A 19993-nucleotide genomic window follows, 5' to 3' on the forward strand; every position below is an offset into this window, starting at 1 on the left:
AAAGATTGATTTACTCGAAACTAAGAGTTCCATCATACAATCAACCAAAAGTGATAAAAAATAGATAATTAAAATATCAAGCTACACAGACCATACAAAATATGACTTGCCACATCCGTTAGCACCAATTGCAGATCAACATATATTTGTAATGAAGAGAGCTAAAATTAGGAAAAACAAAGTTAGAAAAAATATCAAAAATCCATTTTTAGTTACCAATTAAAAAAAATTATGAATCTACTAAACTACCTGATTGAAAGGTTCTCATAGTGTTCATTAAAAGCAACTTTTGAAATTACATCTTCATCTATATCAAAAGGTTCATGCTCTGTTTTTAATGTTTTTATAATAAAATAAGACAAATTGAATTGTTATATCCAAACATAAGAGAGACTAAAAATGCTAGATTTGCTCTCTGTTTTCAAGGACAATAAAGAATACAAGTTCCATTAACTATAAATTTTATGCAAAACAATTACCATGGCTAAATCCTATGTGATAAGTCCTCGAAATAAGTTGGTATAAATTCAGCAGCTTTCTGTACTAATTTGTAAGAATGAAAACAAAGAACCTTCCAATAGAATGCTACAAATAATAATTTAATCTCCTTCTTGAGGCACGTCATTAATCAACACAACATTTGCTTAGATCTTAATTATGTACCACTTAGATTCATTCATATGGACTTTAACCTGCTTCAAAAATACTATACTAAGCATGGATATATTTAAAGGATCCGATTAAAGACAAAGCAACTTTAATTGCAATAATAGGATGTTTGGAAGAGCATTTAGCCTTTAGGCTAAATGCAAGAAATAGGCCAATAAATATACATTTATATTTTGCTACAAGAAATTATACAATACTTAAAATGATCTGATTTGATAAACTGTAGTCTCTTCGCTATTTACAAATGTAGCTTTTGCTACTACCCAGGACCTAGCCAAAAATAACACCTTAAAACAGCTAATTATCCATTGAAATTTTCTAATAACTCCAATATATCTAGAAACGTTGAAAATGTAATTTTTTTTGTTTCCTTGTACTTAGATCATGAGTACTAATTTCTACTCCCTTGTTGCATAATAAGTCTTTTTAGAACTGATATGATGTTCTCAAGTTCTCAATATTAGATCATGTATATCATTAACATTTTTCCTAAATTTGAAAAGTGGTGGCTAATGATGAAAAGAAGTAACCCAGCTAACCTGGTTTAACCACATGACGATTAGATAGTATAATTCCCTGATGCTTATCAACAACAAAACTCGTAGCATAGGTAGCACCTGCAGATGGATGCAAATTGAAACTCAATTTTACCTGAAAATCTTGAAATCTTTGGATTGAGCCCTAACTGACACCCATCAACTCTGATGTTAACCTCCATATCTTCAATTTCTTGTTTCTCTCACTTCTTTATGATGTTTAACATCACGTTCAAGAGGATTAATATATGAGAAATTATTTGATTTTTTAATCTTCTACTGGTAGTGCATTGGTGATCGGAGCCCTGCTCAATCAATAACGTTTTGCTCATCGAATACTCTTGAAATCGATAATGATTCAGTCAACAAATATTTTCACGAGAAGGAATATACAACGCAACGATTGATGGAGAGGGAAGAAGATGGGTTTAAGAGAGAAAATAGAGAAAAAAGATATTTTAACGAGATTTATAGATCTATACCATCAGAATTTGAGACAGTTATGGAGATTACATCGGATTTCAAGCAATTAAATTAGGAAGTTGTACAACGGATTGAACGGAAATGAGTAAAAAAAATAGGGACATTCTAGGAAATTCACTTTGAGAGAACGGGGAACGTGTTAATATGATACTTTTTTAGTAGAATAGGGGATTTTCGATTAAAATATATATATATATATATATATATATATATATATATATATATATATATATATATATATATATATATATATATATGTCAATAATACTCTTTGTGTCAGAGTGTTTTAGCATCATCAGAAGTTCCCATTATCCATCTATATTATTAGTCTGACCAAAAAAGGAAATTGATGGGGTTTTAATTTAGAAATATTGAAACTAGAAGGTAAATTTATTAATGAAATTGATATCCATTTATTATTATATTAGGTTTAAACCCGTGGAGAACAAAGTTGAAAAAGAAAAACACTATTGATAATTCTAAATCGTAATAACTAATAAAAAATTTACAAAAAAAAATATATTATTTTACAAATATAGAAGTTTTGTTGTAAGTTTATAATGATTAGTTAAAATTAATATATATAATGTTATGAATATCCGAGTAGATCTGTATCAACACTATGAGAAAAAAAAAATCAAAATCAGCTATCTTTTAATCATTGAAAACATCTTGATTAAGTATAGAACCAAGGTAAGCAGATTTCCGAGTATATGTATGTACGCACACAAGCACATTTCTTTTTGTGTGTGCGTGTGTGAATATATATATATATATATATATATATATATATATATATATATATATATATATATATATATATATATATATATATATATATATATATATATATATATATATATATAAGTTCAGGTTCATTTGAGACCATGTTAATTTTGTGAGACCGTGAGACGTAATTCAAAAATAATTTTAAAATGCAAAATACAAAAGAAAAATCCGAAAATTCTTTTTTTAGTTATTATTTCGTCACTTTAATTACCTAAAAAAATAAAAAAATAAATTACCGTTTTTTTTTGAAAAATATGTGAAATATTCTAATAGAATATTACATTGTAAATGCTAATGTGATTTTTAAAATGTTAGAATATTCTACTAGATTTATCAGATATGTAAAATATTCTAATATTCTACTAGAATATTCTAATATTCTACTAGATTATGTAAAAAAACAGTATTTTTTTTTAATTTTTTTATTATTTTTTTGGTATTTTTTTATTTTTTTTAAAATATAAATGACGAAAATAATATTTAAAATTTTTTTTCGAAAAATTTCAATTATTTTGCATTTTAAAAATATTTTTTTTATCTAAATAATGAGTGGCTAGGATTGCGTCTCACGGTCTCACAAAATTAGGCCGTCTCACATGAACCTAACCACATATATATATATATATATATATATATATATATATATATATATATATATATATATATATATATATATATATATATATATATATATATATATATTAGGTTATTGTATTCTAATCATCTATTGTGTGGATGTAAGATTGATTGTGGACCAATCATTTTAGTTATTTTAAGAAAATGATTAATAAATATTATTGAATTAAATATAATTGAAAAATACCATCTAATTTAATTACAAGGGTATTTTAGTTAATTAATATAGATTTAATAAAGGAAAATTGCATATTTTAAGGGGTCATAGATTCTATTAATTTTAAAAATCCAATTTTACGAATTATAATTCTTTTAATTCGGACATTCTGACAGAATATGTTTATAAGTATATTCAAAACTAGAAATATATTGAACCATAAAATAATAAAAATATTCTTGAACCTATTATCCTGATCATGACTTTAAAAACTTCTTGTAGAATAACAAATTCTTGAACCATCAATTAAAGAATAAAAACAAAAATTACATTAATTCTTAAAGAACGCATGTAACAATTGCTACGAATTACATTTATTGTTAAAGAATAAAACAAAAAACACTTTTAAATCGGGGAAAAAACATCAAAATCTAAAAAATATACTAATACATTCTAAAAGAATAATGTAGCTAAGAATCACTTTCAGTTTTGTGGTCCGTTCTTCAAGCATCAACTTCTGTGAAAACAAAATCTAATTGTAGTTTAGAATCTAATAATGCATTAGCAAATGAAAAATAAAAAACTAAATTCCTTTGGAAAAATATGCAGACTTGTGAATTGCACCAAAACCAATTACTTAGAATTGTAGAACATGCATAAATCAGTGAGAAAATATCAATATTCCATTCCAACAGAATTGAATTCAAGATTCAATTACCGTATGCATTCTGTTGGAAAAATATCCACCTTCCGGTCTCTCTCAGACATTTCTTCAAAAATTTTGTATACACTTTCGTTGAGCATGTTAAAACGGATTCATTATTTTCAATCTGCTACAACTTATTTTAAATCAGACATTCATCTTCATCATCTATATATGTATAAAAAGTAAGCAAATGGTCCTTGTTAAAGGGTATAAATCACCAGATCATGTCTTCATTTTTAATTCATTATTTAGGCAAAACAAGTTATATATACATACATTACCTTCAATACAATTTGAAAATAATGAGATATCAAATGCTATTAGAATTGAAAATATTTAATAATTTTGTTTATCACTTAAATAAGAGAAAGTTTGTAGATTTGTTACCAAGAGTGTAGTTTGCAATAGACTAATTAAGTGAATCTTGTAGATAAAATGATGATTGTGAATGATCAATTTCTTCACAAGAAGGTGTAGACGCTTTTGCAACCAAAAAGGGGGATGTGTTTTCTTGAAGGGAAAGTTTGTCATTTTCTGTGGTGATGCATTCTGTGTGATAATTGGCTTCTTCTCTAGAATACTGATCATGATAACAATCTGTGTAATTTTGTGGACCATATCCGCAATATGGCCCACCATCAAACAGCTGGACACCCCACCGAACAACATCGGGATCTTGACCATATGCAAACATTTTGGTAATGTCTGAATTGTGATTGTTTAATTCATAGTTTTCCAGTTGCAAAGATAATATAATTTTGACAAAATATGTGATTTAGAAGAGAGAAAATAGCCTTATGCAAAGAAAGCTACATAATATTATATAGACAAGTTGTCCCTAGAAAGATTATGATAATTGATAATGGACTTATTATGTGGCTAAACTTGGAATAATCAATTGTATCTCTTTATTGATAGAAATATGTTAAAGGAAAGTGTGCCTCTTACACTTATTCTTGAGGATGGAGTAGTAATAAAATAGTAAGATTGTCCAATCATGGTTAGGAGTGGGGTTATCCAAGAGTATATTTCAGTCAGGATCATGGAACCCTCATTATTGTTATCATGCATGAATCATGATTGTTTTAGATGATAAGATTGCGCTAGTGGCATGTTTCATTCTAGTGTCGTGACCTAGAAGAACGTGTCTAATTGTTATCTTCTTGTATTAGAAGTGATAAACATAGCAGCGATAAAAGGGGGAAGCGAACCTAGAAATCAATAAATCAGTAAGAATATGAAATCAATTAATCTATGTTGGTCTAGTGGATACCTTCTTTGTCCTTTTTTTTCATTAGTAAACCAGTAAAAGCAATTTCATGCCTAAGTAAACACATAGCAAAAAGCTAAAAATAGAATCGGCAGAAGAAATATACAATAAGTGATGACAGATCAAAAAAATTGATTAAGTACAGACATAAAAAGAGACAACTATTAACAAAATTAGACCTGGATTTTGGCTTTGACGTTGTCAATGGTGTCACTGCTCTCGACTTTGAGTGTAATCGTCTTCCCGGTTAGGGTTTTCACGAAAATCTTCATGATATCGGTTGGTATGTTATCGTAATTGAATTGAAAGAGGAAGTGCGATTCTTGATCGATGACGAAACTGATACAAGATAGTCTCAACTAATCGGTGGTTGTGGCCGGCGGCCTTGGTTTTTGGAGAAGAGGGAAACAGTCGTGTAAAAGTTCTAATGATACCATGATAGGAAATATTTGTGGAAGTTATTAATAAAATTACTAAATTACCCTTATTTATTTATTTATTTTTGATTGGTCCACAATCATTCATACGTCAACACAATAATTAGTTAGAATATTTGAATATATATATATATATATATATATATATATATATATATATATATATATATATATATATATATATATATATATATATATATATATATATATATATATATATAGCAATTACGCATTTTGCAACAAATACATATTTGATGTTAAATATCCGAAGAAAGTACCACGGGATGAAAAAGACCTTGCTAAGCTATGAAATTTTCAACACTAAATTGGAGAGTTATTAAAATTTTGTCATATTGTAACAATAGCGACGTGTACTTTATTGCTAATTCCTTAATCAAAAAAATACTTTGTCAAATATGTGTTGTTTCATTTCAATGAATAGACTTTTAGGACATATATGATTACATCCAATGCTATTTTCATTATTTAGTACTATAATTAAGAGTACTCTCCTATAGGAATGTGTAATGTTATGAGGTGAGATAACTCTTTTAAATTTAAGGGCTTACAATCAAATAGGAGAAAAATTAAACATCTTATGGTTTCATCTAAAAAAGAGAATTAAATTGCTCTTTTCCAAACCTTATGGGTCACTAGGAAAGATCAGCCAATAGTTGCACACATTACACATTTTATTTGAAAATTACTTAGAAATCTGGAACCATTGTCATCATTAACACTAAATAACACGGCTATGCCATTATTATAACTCAGAGAAAAAAACAATGCATTAGTTATTGAAATTAAGTCTGATCATTTGTTCATCCAAATTACACAACGTAAGCTCTTCCCTTCGAGTAGCAAGTCAAAAGCCTTGTTTATATCTTCAAAGTCCACCTCATGTGTTACAAATTCATCAAGTTGTAGTTCCTTAATACAATCATACACCACCAATTATTAGGTTTCTTTTGTCAATATCATTTTCTTGTATATATATACTTTGTTTTTGTCTAATCTTCATTTTTACTCCCCGCAACTAATTAAGTAATTATACCCTCCAAAAGGTCCCCAAATAAATGCAAAGATGTATACTATGGTTGAAATGTGTTGTGTCCAAAAAGACATATCCATCAATCTAGAATTTTTACCATAAAAGTCATAAACAAAAATCTAAAGAGGGTAGATTTTACATACCTTATCCATATAGCGTTTTCCAAGGATACGTATATCAGTTTTTGGTTTAAGACCTCCAAAAAACGATCACATGATAGATTTCCCACTGTAAAGTAACTCAAAAGTACTTAATGTCAACATTGAACCAGGGTCATCGAGCCCAACCACAACTGTTTTTCCCCATCCCTGAAGGTTACATTCATATACGAAGAAACTAATTAATTCTGTGCATAACATATATTTGAAAAACTTTGCAGTCCAATAGTTGATTTGGATTTGATATATAAAGATAGAATAGAATGGACCTTTCTAGAAGAAACATAAGCTTCATGAACCAGAGACGTCAAACCAACACACTCAAAACAATAATCTGCACCCCCATCAGTCATCTCAATTATCATCTGCTTCAAGCAAAAACTTTACGTTATAAAAATCACACTAAGATCTTATTTTGTAAAATGAAACAAAAATTGTATTACTGATTAATCATATCTTTATGATGTAGTGAACTCGGAATAATGTGCATGTTTAAGTTACCTGGCTAATAGTTTTGTCCCCTATGTTTCGGGAGTTCACAAAATCAGTAACTCCAAATTTCTTTCCTGCCAATAAAAAAAATAGGCCTCAATATAAAATTTTGTCCACCTAGTAGTAGATGATTTTTAAAGATCTATATTCCTACTTATATAAGATAATGACATGTGAAATCCACTTATTCGCTCACTTAATCCCCTCCACTTGTTTTGATCTAGCTAGGAGAATTCTCGCGCCTTGAGCAGAATAAAACAATATATTTGAAATCTTCACATATATATGTTTTTTAAATATATTAATGACGTTGTTGTTAACTCTTATATATAAAATCTTATAATATGTTGGTATAAACATTGTTTGTTTTGATTTATATGATAACGTAGACATCATTTAAAATTCTATAATCTCAATTGTCTAAATGGCCTCTACTTGCATGATACTTATGAATAAAATTAAATATAATATATAGTTTAATGATTTTTATAGTTTTTGTTATGATTAATTAATTTTAAAAAGATTATTTGTTTTTTAATTTCTATCATTGTAATTATTTAAAAGATCAAACATTGTTTTGTTTTTAAAGGTAACAATATAATTTTTGTATATAATGTTACTTTTAAAGATCGTTGTTGTAAGTTATTTAAAATAACGTATTTCGAAACTCTTAATTATTTTAATTTGGTTTTAGAAATTGAACTTTGTTTAAATTTATTTGATGAATATTGTTAGTTTTTTTATTGTAATTATTTAAAATAACAAACATTCTTTTGGTTTTTAAAGATTACATTATAATTTTTTATATAGTATTACTTTTAACTATTCTTATTATAAGTTATTTTTAAGCTACTTATTTGAAAATTCTTAATGATTATAAAAATAGTTTCACATTTTTTTTTATTAATTTAGGTTTAACACTATAATTTATAACTTTCAACTATTTATAAATTAGTCTCTCGATTATTTTTTAAGTTTAACTGAAATTTTGATTTAAATTAACCGTTTAACATTATATTAAAATTAATAATTTAACTATTTTGCATAAAATCATAAATTATACAAAAGTTGTGACTTTAAAATTACAATTGTTCACATATGAAAACATACTTAAACTAATAAGTTAAATATAATATATTAAAAAGTTGAATTAATAATTTTATAAATATAAGTAAAATATGATATTTTAATATCATAGTTAGTTAATTTATGATTAAAATTTAGTTTTTACATTAATTTAACATTATTAATGAAATTATAATAATTATTAGAAAGAAAGTAAAAAGTAATGAGGGTTTCAAATACATGTGGTGCAAGTAAAAATGTCTCATATATATATATATATATATATATATATATATATATATATATATATATATATATATATATATATATATAAAAGAAAGTAAAAAGTAATGAGGGTTTCAAATACATGTGGTGCAAGTAAAAATGTCTCATATATATATATATATATATATATATATATATATATATATATATATATATATATATATATATATATATATATATATAAGTAAAAAGTAATGAGGGTTTCAAATACATGTGGTGCAAGTAAAAATGTCTTATATATATATATATATATATATATATATATATATATATATATATATATATATAAACAATAGATAAGAGTATATTTGATTTATTTATTATATATTACCTATTTCACACTTGTCCTGGTTTACATCAATACCTATGATTCTTGTAGCTCCACATAGCCTTGCTCCTTCAGCAACCTGTAAAAACATCTCATCCCCATTATGCCCTCGTGAAGATATATAAATCCATCAAAAGGCATGATTGTTAAATAACCTTTAATCGTTCATGATTGTTTTATCAGTTTGGTATAGTATGCAATTAGAAAATAGTAATACCAAACTATTACACTTATATATATATATATATATATATATATATATATATATATATATATATATATATATATATATATATATATATATATAAAACAAATTACTGAAATCGTCCTTGTGGTTTGGGTAAAACTGCGTGTTTGATCCCTAACTTTTTTTTTGCACTCGGACCATCCCTATTGTTTATATTTGTTGCACATTCAGTCCCTACTACACCTGAAATGACTAAAATACCCTTTCTTTTATTTTTTATTTGTTTTTCTATTTTTCTATTATTGATTTTAAATTCTAATAATATTATCTTTTTAAGAAAAAAGTTTAACAAAAATCTTCTCCCCTCCATTGCCTCCCTCAGTTGATGTTCCAGATTTGTACCCCAAATCAGCCACCGTGGGTTCATCTTCTCCGACTGCCACGTTCTCCGAGGGCCTTCCTTCTCCTATACCGTCGACGAACATTGAACCCCTCACCATCAAAAATCTTCCTCGCCCTAGATTCACCCTCCGCCCCGTCATTTCTTTCTACCTCATTCTACACCTACTGAAATCAAATCAAAATCAACTAAAATCAAATCAAAACCAAATCAAGAAACGAAACCTGCAAAAAAACCAACTGGAATCCAAATCAACACCAAAAGGCAACAATGGAATGCAGATTAAAGAAGAATTTATTCAACGCATATGGGTGGAGACAGATGACAACCCCGATATCACGGAAACCCAAAATTCGAACCAGAAGAAGAATGTGAAAGTATGTTTCTCATGGTTCATCAACAGACAGTCGAGAAAGAAGACAATCGAGAGATACAGTCGAGAAAGAAGACAATCGAGAGATACAGCGTAAGTGTTCTGTTCTTTTACCGATTTGGGAGGGGAATGAGATAATCGAGCAGAAGAAAACCATTGAAAAGGGTTTTATTGGGTATTTATTCGTGAGTTGGGGTGGGGTGGTGGGAGCTCAAGCCAACTGTGGATGGTGAGGAAGCGGCGGTGTAAGGTAGAAGAAGATGGTCGTCGTTTGGAGGTTGGATGGTCGGAATCACATCAATCTCAACGAGAATCACAACAAGAAAACGACCTCCTCCCCTCCATTGCCTCCCCTCAGTTGATGTTCCAAATTTGTAGTTGATTGATCATTGATCATTTTTTGTAGGATTTGATTTTGATTTGTGGTTTGGCTTAGTATTGATTGAATGTTTTGATTTTATAAAGAGTAGTAGGGATAGTTGCAGGTTTTCATTTTATAAACCAAGGTTACCGGAGGTTGCCGGAGGTAGATGGTGGAGGTGGAAGGTGGAGGGGAAGGGGAAAATGGTAAGTTGGACCCACTTATTTATAAATTACTTATAATTTATTTTCTTTAATTAATAAATAATTTATAAATATAGAAAAACTGAAAAAAGAAAATGTCAAGGGTAATATAGTCTTTTTATCTCTACAAGGGACTGTAGACACAACAAAATGATATGTTAGGGACTGTCCGAGTGCAAAAAAAAAGTTAGGTCCCAACGTGCAGTTTTACCCAAACCACAGGGACGATTTCAGTAATTTGTTCATATATATATATATATATATATATATATATATATATATATATATATATATATATATATATATATATATAAAAGACTAATAGAAGCTAGTATGGCCTTATGGGTAAGGCGCCCTAAAAGTATAACAGGATAATCTTGAAATGAATTAAGAAGAATCATACGGCTAGCCCAATTGCACCCAGTCCAAATATAACAACTGTTGTTCCAGCTTCCACTTTTGCTGTTCTCCATGCAGCCCCCACCCCTGAAAGCATTTTGTATTTTCGTACACTCAAATTCAATGGAAAAAGCGTATAATTTTTAAAGTCAAACTTAGCAAATCCTAAATACAAAATCTACAGATTTATTACTAATATATCATCAACACGTTATCTTTTCGTAGATTACTTCGAAATCTTAATATGTTTTATCATTTCCTAACCTGAAAGTTAAGGAATTCATAACATTCTAAAGTGGAATCTTAACTAGCATGTTTTTCTTTAAAAGGGAAAACAAATAACTTTCCAAGTTTAGAATGGTCGTCATCGATTCTATTACAACATTCACTAACATATTGATTCTCTTGGTAGAATTTTTCTTTAGAAGTTACGTTAGTTCTGAAGTTGACCCTTATAGCCTCAATAGTAAAAGTGTATAATCAGAAGATAGAATATACCAGTTGATACTCCACAACCTAAGAGGCAAGCTCTATTTGCTGGGATGGCTGGATCAACTTTAGTTATATGAGCAATATCAACCACTGTGTATTCACTAAAACTTGATACAAACAAGAAATGATACAAAGTTTCTCCATTGATATCTGTGAATCTGCTTGTCTCGTCTCTCATCCAATGAGAAAAAGTGAAAGGAAAGTTTGTACATAGGTTGCTTTTCTCCGATAAGCAATCAGTACATTCACCACAATCGGACACAAAAGTTGGGATCACAGTGTCACCTTCAACAACTTCATGTACACCTTCTCCCACACTCTCTACTATCCTTTAGTGAAACAAAAATAAAATGATTATAATCTGATTATATTTGACAATAACAAATAAATCATAATTAAAATGTATTATCATTTCTTTTGTTAGATATATGGAGTCTTGATTTTCTCACACAAGGAGCCATTGAGGAGACTCCAACATGCACAATGGCGGAGGGAGTACCGGATACTTTGCCTCCTGACAACAATTTTAAATTTTTAATCATTCATTCATTCTATGAATGCCCACTTAAATAATTCATAAACCCATAAAAACTACTATCCCCTTTAATTCCAAATGTCCAATAAACTATTAAACCAAATGCTCTTTTATTAATTAAAGCCAACTCATTGTAAACGGCAATTTTTGTTTTTTAATTTTGATGTTTGGTTGGTTACACTGAATCAATACCAAAATCAATACCAATACCAATATAATTATAAGTCATATTACATATTCAATTTTTTTTGTATTTTTTAATTAGTAATATTGTTATGATTCGTAATTTACCAATTTATAATAACAACGTAAATCGTGGGCAACAAAAAAAACATATATGATATTTTCAAATGAAAATAAAGCGTATTTATATACTAACTTTGTATTTTCGTATAAGGAAGTGCTTATGGTCTTGAAAATTGACTTTTGTAAATAATGATATAATTTTTATTTAAACGATTTTGTTTTGTCAATTTCTCTGTCAAATTTATAGATCCTATTATGTTATTTGGATATAAATATATTATAATATTTTATTAAAGCCCCCTCTATTATAAAATTCTCGCTCCGCCCCTAAACATTGTGTCTATATATGCTGAAATCTTCCATCTCCCTCCTTAAGGGCACTTTCAGAAACATCATTAAGTTGTCCTATGGTGATAACGATATGGATTATTAAGGGACTATCACAATTTCTACGATATGGATTAAGGAACTGTTAAAATAGAAATTGTGACACTTCTAAAGTAGTAGCTTTTCATTATAAAGTCATTATGGAGAAATGATAGACTCGAACGTATATAGGATCGTAGGCCGATGTGGGCCACATTTAACACAAAGTCATCAACTTAGAGTTAAATGTGGCTGTTAAAAAAAAATCAACTTAGAGTTAAATCAGTTAATTATCATCAGACTAATTAGAAATTTGGGCCACACACACAAAAGTCGATTGCCGATGTGGGCCACACACGCACAAACAAGTCGATAGAAATTTGCTGGATCATATATACTACAGTACATGGATAAAAAAAGTTTACCCCACAGCTTCATGACCAAGTATTATGGGGAAAATAGCAGGAGGATCCTTAACAAAAAAAAAATGTGATTAGTAAACTTCAATAAAAACACTTGGAGGAAATAAAATCCGGTAAAACATGCTAACATGTTGAGATTTCAAAAACCAATGACTCTCTACCTTGAGTTTCCAAAGGGTAACATCACTATGACAAAGAGAAGTACATATGATTTTGATTCGAACTTCACGAGGATTTGGTGGGGCCACTATCACCTCCTCTATCACCAGCGGCTCCCCTGCTTTCCTTGCAATCGCAGCTGTCGACAACACAGCAAAGAACTCCATTAGTTTTATAAAGAAATTAAAAGAGCTCGACATGTGGCATCCATCGATAAGGCAGTGTTCATTGCTCCAATTTAAAACCATGAAAATAGAGTTCTGAAACAGAGGTTGACGAACTTACCTCTGCATCGGATAGGCTTGCCGGCGGTAATGCTGGAGCTTTTTCCGTCCATAATAAATGGTCACCGCTGGGTTTTTTTCTTCTCTCTGTTTCGCACGGTGTAATGTGCTCCGGAGTTTGCCGCTTCGAATTATGTTTTATATTCGTTGGAAGTGTCTAGCCTCCGTCCGTCAACGATGGCTTGATGGCTTTTAGCTTCAACTCATAAGCATGGGCTTTAACTACGGTCCTACACCGAAGGCAGTGGGGGCAGGGGCGGCTGTCTCCACAACAAAAAAAAAATATTAATTAAAAAAATCTATTATTTTTAAAAATAATATATTTTGACTCATATTTTACGACTAAAAAAAAAAATGAATTTTTGCCTTTTCTTTGAAAAGGTTGCAGCAGTAAGGATATATGATATATCAAGTAATATTTTAGGAAAATGATAATACAATTTAGATTGACTTAAATTTAATAAAAGAAAAAAAATCTTGTCTAGAAATATATACATCACGACTTATTCCCATATTGTAAGTATTTGTAAGTTTCTTCTCAACCACATAATTAGATATCTCTAAATATTATTAAAAGAGAAGTTTTAATTCTAAATTGAAGAAATCAGGATCATTGATTCCATTTCAATACTATATTTTCTACCCTTGGATTATTTGCTGACATCATCTTTGTCAACCCCTTTATTTTTGTCCACAAATTTTATAAAAGATATATTACGTTTTAAATTAGAAAGTCTATTAATGACAATTAAGTCTCACCAAAAATAAAATGAATTAAATTAAGAATTCTATTAATGACAATTAAATCTCACCAAAAATAAAATGAATTAAATTATGAATTTTATTAATAACAGTTAAATCTCACCAGAAATGAAATAAAATGAAAAAACGCCCTGCCCCATCCCTCATTTTAAGTACCCCTACCTTCTCTCCATTTTTTCTTTACATAATTTATCTAACCTAAGTTTTGTAGTGGAAAAGAAAATGGGGGAAAGAAGAAATAAAATATATGTGAGCTTCGATTTGTGTAGATTAGTCTTGTGTTCGATCATCATGAAAGAAGGAGGAATGATATAGAGATAAATTTCTTTGCATTCTACTTTAATTTGATCGTAGTTTAGATCGATTTTGGGTACGTTTTAGATTATGTTTCTTTTATTATGTTTCAACTATGAAGTTCCAATCTATAAAACCTTTCGATTTAAGTTTAAATCCATAATGGTAACATTTTCTGAATCTGCTTCGATTTTTGTTCTTATGATTTGTATTGTTGATTTTGATTTTTTAAGTTATAGATATCTGGAGAGCAAAAGGATGGACACAGTAGCACCGCTACCTCTCATCCGTTGTTTCAATTCGGAAGATATGTCTACTAGGTAGTGAATTTGTATATGTCGATTTTCTTTTTTATTTTTACATTTTTGTATATGCATTTAGTCAATGATTTTTTTGTGGCTTACCAAGTCATGAATGGAAGATATACTCGAGTCAATATCTATAATGCTTTACCCATTCGATACCTTCCTGGATTTGGAGATAGAATTTAAACCCTTATACCAGTGAGTGATCCATATATTCTACAACTCAGCAAAACCACCCAATGGTGATATGTGTTTTGATTTATTGTAAAAAACATCTTTTAAAGATACAAATTGGGCTCTCAGAAATAAGTTATTCACCTATCCTTTTTTAATATTAGAAAAAAAAACATCTTTTAGACTCAATAGCAAAGAAAAGACAAAGTTTTAGTATATCATGTAAATAGATTACATCGATAAATCTTATTGGAAAATGTTTGGGATTGATTAATTTTGGTTAATTAGCAGGGTTTTTTTGGTTAACTTGCGTTGTCCGGGCATGCCGAGAAGCATAGTAAGAAGAATCTCATTCTGTTTTTAGCGAAGGCAGGTTAACTTCGTCTAATAAAAGAATCCCATTCCGTTTTAGCGGAGACAATTCCCCATAGTTGTTTATTTTGTTATGACCATTAACAAAAATCAATGACAATAATTATCAAATGTTGGATTATACTTGCGTATGCTCGTCTTCACTCATTGTCAGTTATATGTTTTTTGTTTCTCGCGTCACAAGTGAAAAAGGATTGAAGTTACTCATATATGACGAAGAAGACCATCCAACTAATAAAACAAAAAGTTATGTCTACAAAGAGATCCTTCAACGATTATAGATATTTAGGTGTTTCATTGTTTTTTTTCCAGACATTTCAATGTTACCAATAATGCTAAGTCTGTTTCTGTTACTTTATTTTTTTATAGTGCCAATTTTTTTATACCTTTATATGTACATTTTTATATGTTCCCCGCATTTTACGCGGGTCATAATCTAGTTAGATAGTAGTTTATAACCTATGAGAACTACGGTTATAAAATTAATTCAATTTTCATACCAAAAAATCATAATTATTAATCAATTATTTTAAATAAATAATTTTAAATAAATAATTTTAAATAAATTATTAATTAAGAGATATATACCAAAATTTTAAAGTTAGTTATAACTTCAAATTTAACATATAATAAAGGACAAATATTATAAAAGCTCTAAATTTTTAACGTTTAATTGGAAAAAGCCAAAATATTTTTATTATTGTTATGGCCACAACTTTCTTGCAAAATTATCAGTCCTAAAAAGTTCAAATTTAGTCCCTGAGGTTTGCAGAAAAAACTACACAATATGGTTTTTTAACTTTATTTTTCGTTTTTTTGTATACTTTATTTATTTTCGTTATATATATATATATATATATATATATATATATATATATATATATATATATATATATATATATATATATATATATATACACACACACATATTTTTATTTTCATTTTTTTATATATACTTTATTTTTTTCGTTTTTAACTTTATTTTTCAACAATTTTTTTATACCTTTTTACCTTTTGTTTTCTATTTTTTAGTGTATGTATAGAGTATATTAGAGTATGTTTTTTTAGTTTTTTTTTTCATATTTCTTTTCGTATTATACTTTAATTTTTTCGTCTTTTTATTTTTTTCTTATTTGTTTTCCAATTATTTGTTTTTATTTATTTATTTATTTATTTATTTATTTTTAACTTTTTATTGACCTTTTTCAAAAAATGTAAAATGTATTTATATATTAAAGTATATTATAATTTTGGTAAGTTATAGTTTTTGTAATTTTTTTATTTTTATTCAAGTAAATAAAATAATTATGTTTATATTTGTAATTTCGATCCAACTTATTTCTTTTTATTTCTTTTGTTCTTTACTGCTATTATATTTATGTTATGAAAAAATTAAAATTAAAAAAAAATAGTTTGTTTATTGAGAATTAGTGTTTCAATGTGTGATATAACTTGCAAATTAAATCATATTTCTATATGTGATATCAATAATTTGCTTAAAAAAAACAAACATCACCTAAGTTGACAATTTTTTTGTTGCAGTATATGGATAAACATATCATTTTGTATTTGTTATATGTTCTTTTATGCAATGACTAGGTATCAGTTAATTCGTGTGAATGGATGTGCATGTTTCCTTTCTGAAGAAGTATGCGTCAAACCACCACTCAATGGTGCCGTCGGCTATTTTGAATAATGAAAATTTGAAATTTATAAGGATACAGACTATTCATATACCGTGGGATAAAACATCTGCTAACATGTATGTTTTCTATAATATCTTCTTTTTATTGAATGTATTCTTAAATTTTTAATCACGAAAATGATGGAATTGAGGGGGGAATGAAATGATTCATTCTATTCCAGTCGAAAAAATGTTATTTGTTTTGCATGGAATAGAAAAAACACCATTGTGTTTTTTTCCGAAAGCGTATCTCCATCCCAATATCAGAACTTATTTTTATGCGAAATTTAGTTTTTTTTTTTTTTTTTCAATTTGTTCCTTCAAGTTTGATTACTATTTTCATATAATGGTATTTTAACTGTATTATTTATGTTAATTATAATATTATATAATAAATTAAACCAATAATGAGTTATAATATAGATTTCTAAATTATTTAATCAATATTCAATACTAAGTCATTTATATAGAAATAATATGATTGCCAAATAGTACAATTTGTAGAGTTATTGTAATAGAAAGGATGCAAATCAAATTTATTAAAAAGAAAAAGTAATTAATGTAAGAAGATTGTTGATAATCCATGTAAGGTTAAAAAAGATAGATAAAATGTTGTAGTATGTTGGAAACAAATTGTTGTCTACATCTAAAAGCTAAGTAAAATTTGTTATGTATGCTTATTTTGATTTTTTTATTTGTTTATTGTGTCATTGTGTGAATTTATGTATATATCTATTTCTATTTATCTATTTCTATTTATATATCTATCTATATGTCTATATGGTTTATCTTTGTATGTATCCACGAGTCTATCTATGTTCATCTTTCATAGGATATATTTAGACAGTATATTGCTATTATAATTTCTTTTACTATTTTTCTTTTCTTATTACAGTATTATACTTTCACATACCGTTTTTTTTTTTTTCTTGTCGTCGTCGTCGTCAATTTATAGATGCATTGATGACAACCAAAAGGGAAATGCATAAGGTAAGTTTATTTTCCGTAGTTTTGTCCACTATTTATTTAAGGCATTATTAGTATTAGTACCATTTATTGGCAAACCACAGGTTTTACTACTGTTTTTTAGCTGTAAAGAGAAGGGCAAAAAGGTGGAAAGGAAAAAAGGGGAAAAGAGAAACGAATTTACGGAAAATGCCAAGGTACATGTTTTCTTTTTAATTGGTACTTTAATGTGTTACTAATTTGCAATTTTCCTTTATATAACTAATCATGTACTTTTAAATCATCTTTGCAGAACAATTCAATAAACATAACTTTTTAATGAAGAAAAATATGATACTAATACGTGTGTTGTTAAACTCACCGAGTTGGCCGATTACTCGGCCGAGTACTCTTTACTCAGCCCCTTACCGAGGCAAGTTACAGAATCTGAGTAGTCCCTGATCGACCCCAAACAGTGTTGTAAAACTCGGCCAACTCGGTGATTAATTTGTATTACATACTTAATGACTTATTATCTAACACACACATTATATATATATATATATATATATATATATACTACTTTATAATACATTTATATTTGTGGGCCCAAAAAAATTAAGACAATGTCTTAAAAAACAAGGAATGGAATTTGAACCATTTGATCTAATTTGTATGATGTGGATTAAACTGATGGCAATCCAAGTGAAATGCTTAGAACCAATCACAAACCTTCTTTCTTCAATGTACAAGTTTTATGCAATTATGTACCCCTCCTAAACCCAAACTAACACTAACATATACCATCTTTCACACGGATCGGATCCGTATGCTGTCTCATCAATATTGATTTCAAATTTTGAAAATAGAAACACACGCTCCCCTCTTGCAAACACTCTCAAGAAAGCCATCGGTCACCGCCATTTTCACTGTCCTCCACCATGTACCGCCACCGCGCCAACTTCTCATTGTCGTTGTCAAGGTATGTTCCGGTCATCACTCTTTAGTAAGCCTAGCTATCACCACCATCAATCACATCTTATTTCTAAAAGCCCTAAATCTAATATCATTAGATGTGAGGCACTGGATCAGATGAGAAATAGCTGAAAATTTTGGGCAGCATTTTCCCGTTCATAAATTTTAAATCACTCACAAAATCCTACACTGTTTTCATCACAAAACACAGGAACTCTTTCTCTCTCTCTCTCTCTCTCTCTCTCTCACACACACACACACACACACTTCCTAGCTGCAGAGTCTTTTTGAATATGGGATGAAGATTACAGGAATGTGAATGAATGTAAGTGCAAGAAACAGACCAGGAACACAAAAAATATGGTGCTTAATTTTAAAAACACCACCACTCTTCCCCACTGTGTTGATTCGTGGATCTGATCTAGATTCGGACACCACCATCATCGTTTTTCTCCTTTTTCTTTTCTTTTCTGATTTCGTTTTTAACTTGCATGGCAGGTACAAGTTATGACGAGATTTTCAATTTCATCATGGTCATGGTCATAGTCTTCTTTGGCTTCGGTTATCAGATTCACCATCAGGCACCTTTTTATGATTTCCCAGGCAACAATCTTGATTCTCTTATACTCTTTTTTTCCGATTAAAATGTTGTGTTTTCGTTACTCACAATCTTAGGATCTAAGTTTTTTTATTTTTAAGTGTAGGTTTTGTTCTAAAATCAAACATTCTAAGATGGTTCATTTAGTTCTATGTTACTCAAAATCTCTCAAAAGTAAGTAAATCGTGCTTGAAATTGCATTTTCATGAACCTGAAAATTGGGTGGGAACCTGTTTCCGCTTAAAAGATAAAAAGATTAAGAAGCAACAAACCAAAACAAAACAAGAAATTTTGAAATTTGTTGCATAGTTTGTTTTGCTTATGGTTGTCTATTTAAATAACAACCGTTTATACCATTTTAATTTTTAAATTTCACTTAGTGTTGCAACTAACTT

General features: G+C 28.5%; 1 protein-coding gene across 1 annotated transcript; it reads right to left on the bottom strand.

The window, feature by feature from the left end:
* Positions 1-6347: 6347 nt before the first annotated feature.
* Positions 6348-13651, bottom strand: LOC145133762 (alcohol dehydrogenase-like 7). The gene is made up of 11 exons (XM_079068725.1): positions 13491-13651; positions 13208-13344; positions 13050-13096; positions 11927-11991; positions 11484-11801; positions 10990-11072; positions 9066-9141; positions 7394-7458; positions 7162-7257; positions 6878-7042; positions 6348-6613 (listed from the first exon to the last, which is right to left on the bottom strand). Exons 1-10 carry the CDS (start codon positions 13540-13542, stop codon positions 6944-6946), a joined length of 1038 nt encoding a protein of 345 aa, XP_078924851.1. The 5' UTR covers positions 13543-13651; the 3' UTR covers positions 6348-6613; positions 6878-6943.
* Between the last annotated feature and the right edge of the window lie 6342 nt (positions 13652-19993).

Source organism: Lactuca virosa, chromosome 8 (genome assembly GCF_052849685.1).
Source record: "Lactuca virosa cultivar CGN04683 chromosome 8, Lactuca_virosa_CGN04683_v6, whole genome shotgun sequence".
Classification (NCBI taxonomy): domain Eukaryota; kingdom Viridiplantae; phylum Streptophyta; class Magnoliopsida; order Asterales; family Asteraceae; genus Lactuca; species Lactuca virosa.

Excerpts from the sequence above, each read along its gene's own strand:
- LOC145133762 (XM_079068725.1), bottom strand. The coding sequence starts at position 13,542 with ATGGACGGAAAAAGCTCCAGCATTACCGCCGGCAAGCCTATCCGATGC. Across the intron at positions 11,992-13,049 it reads CTTGGTCATGAAGCTGTGGG|GAGGCAAAGTATCCGGTACT; the intron begins GTAAACTTTTTT and ends AATTGTTGTCAG. Across the intron at positions 7,459-9,065 it reads CCAGGACAAGTGTGAAATAG|GAAAGAAATTTGGAGTTACT; the intron begins GTAATATATAAT and ends TTTTATTGGCAG.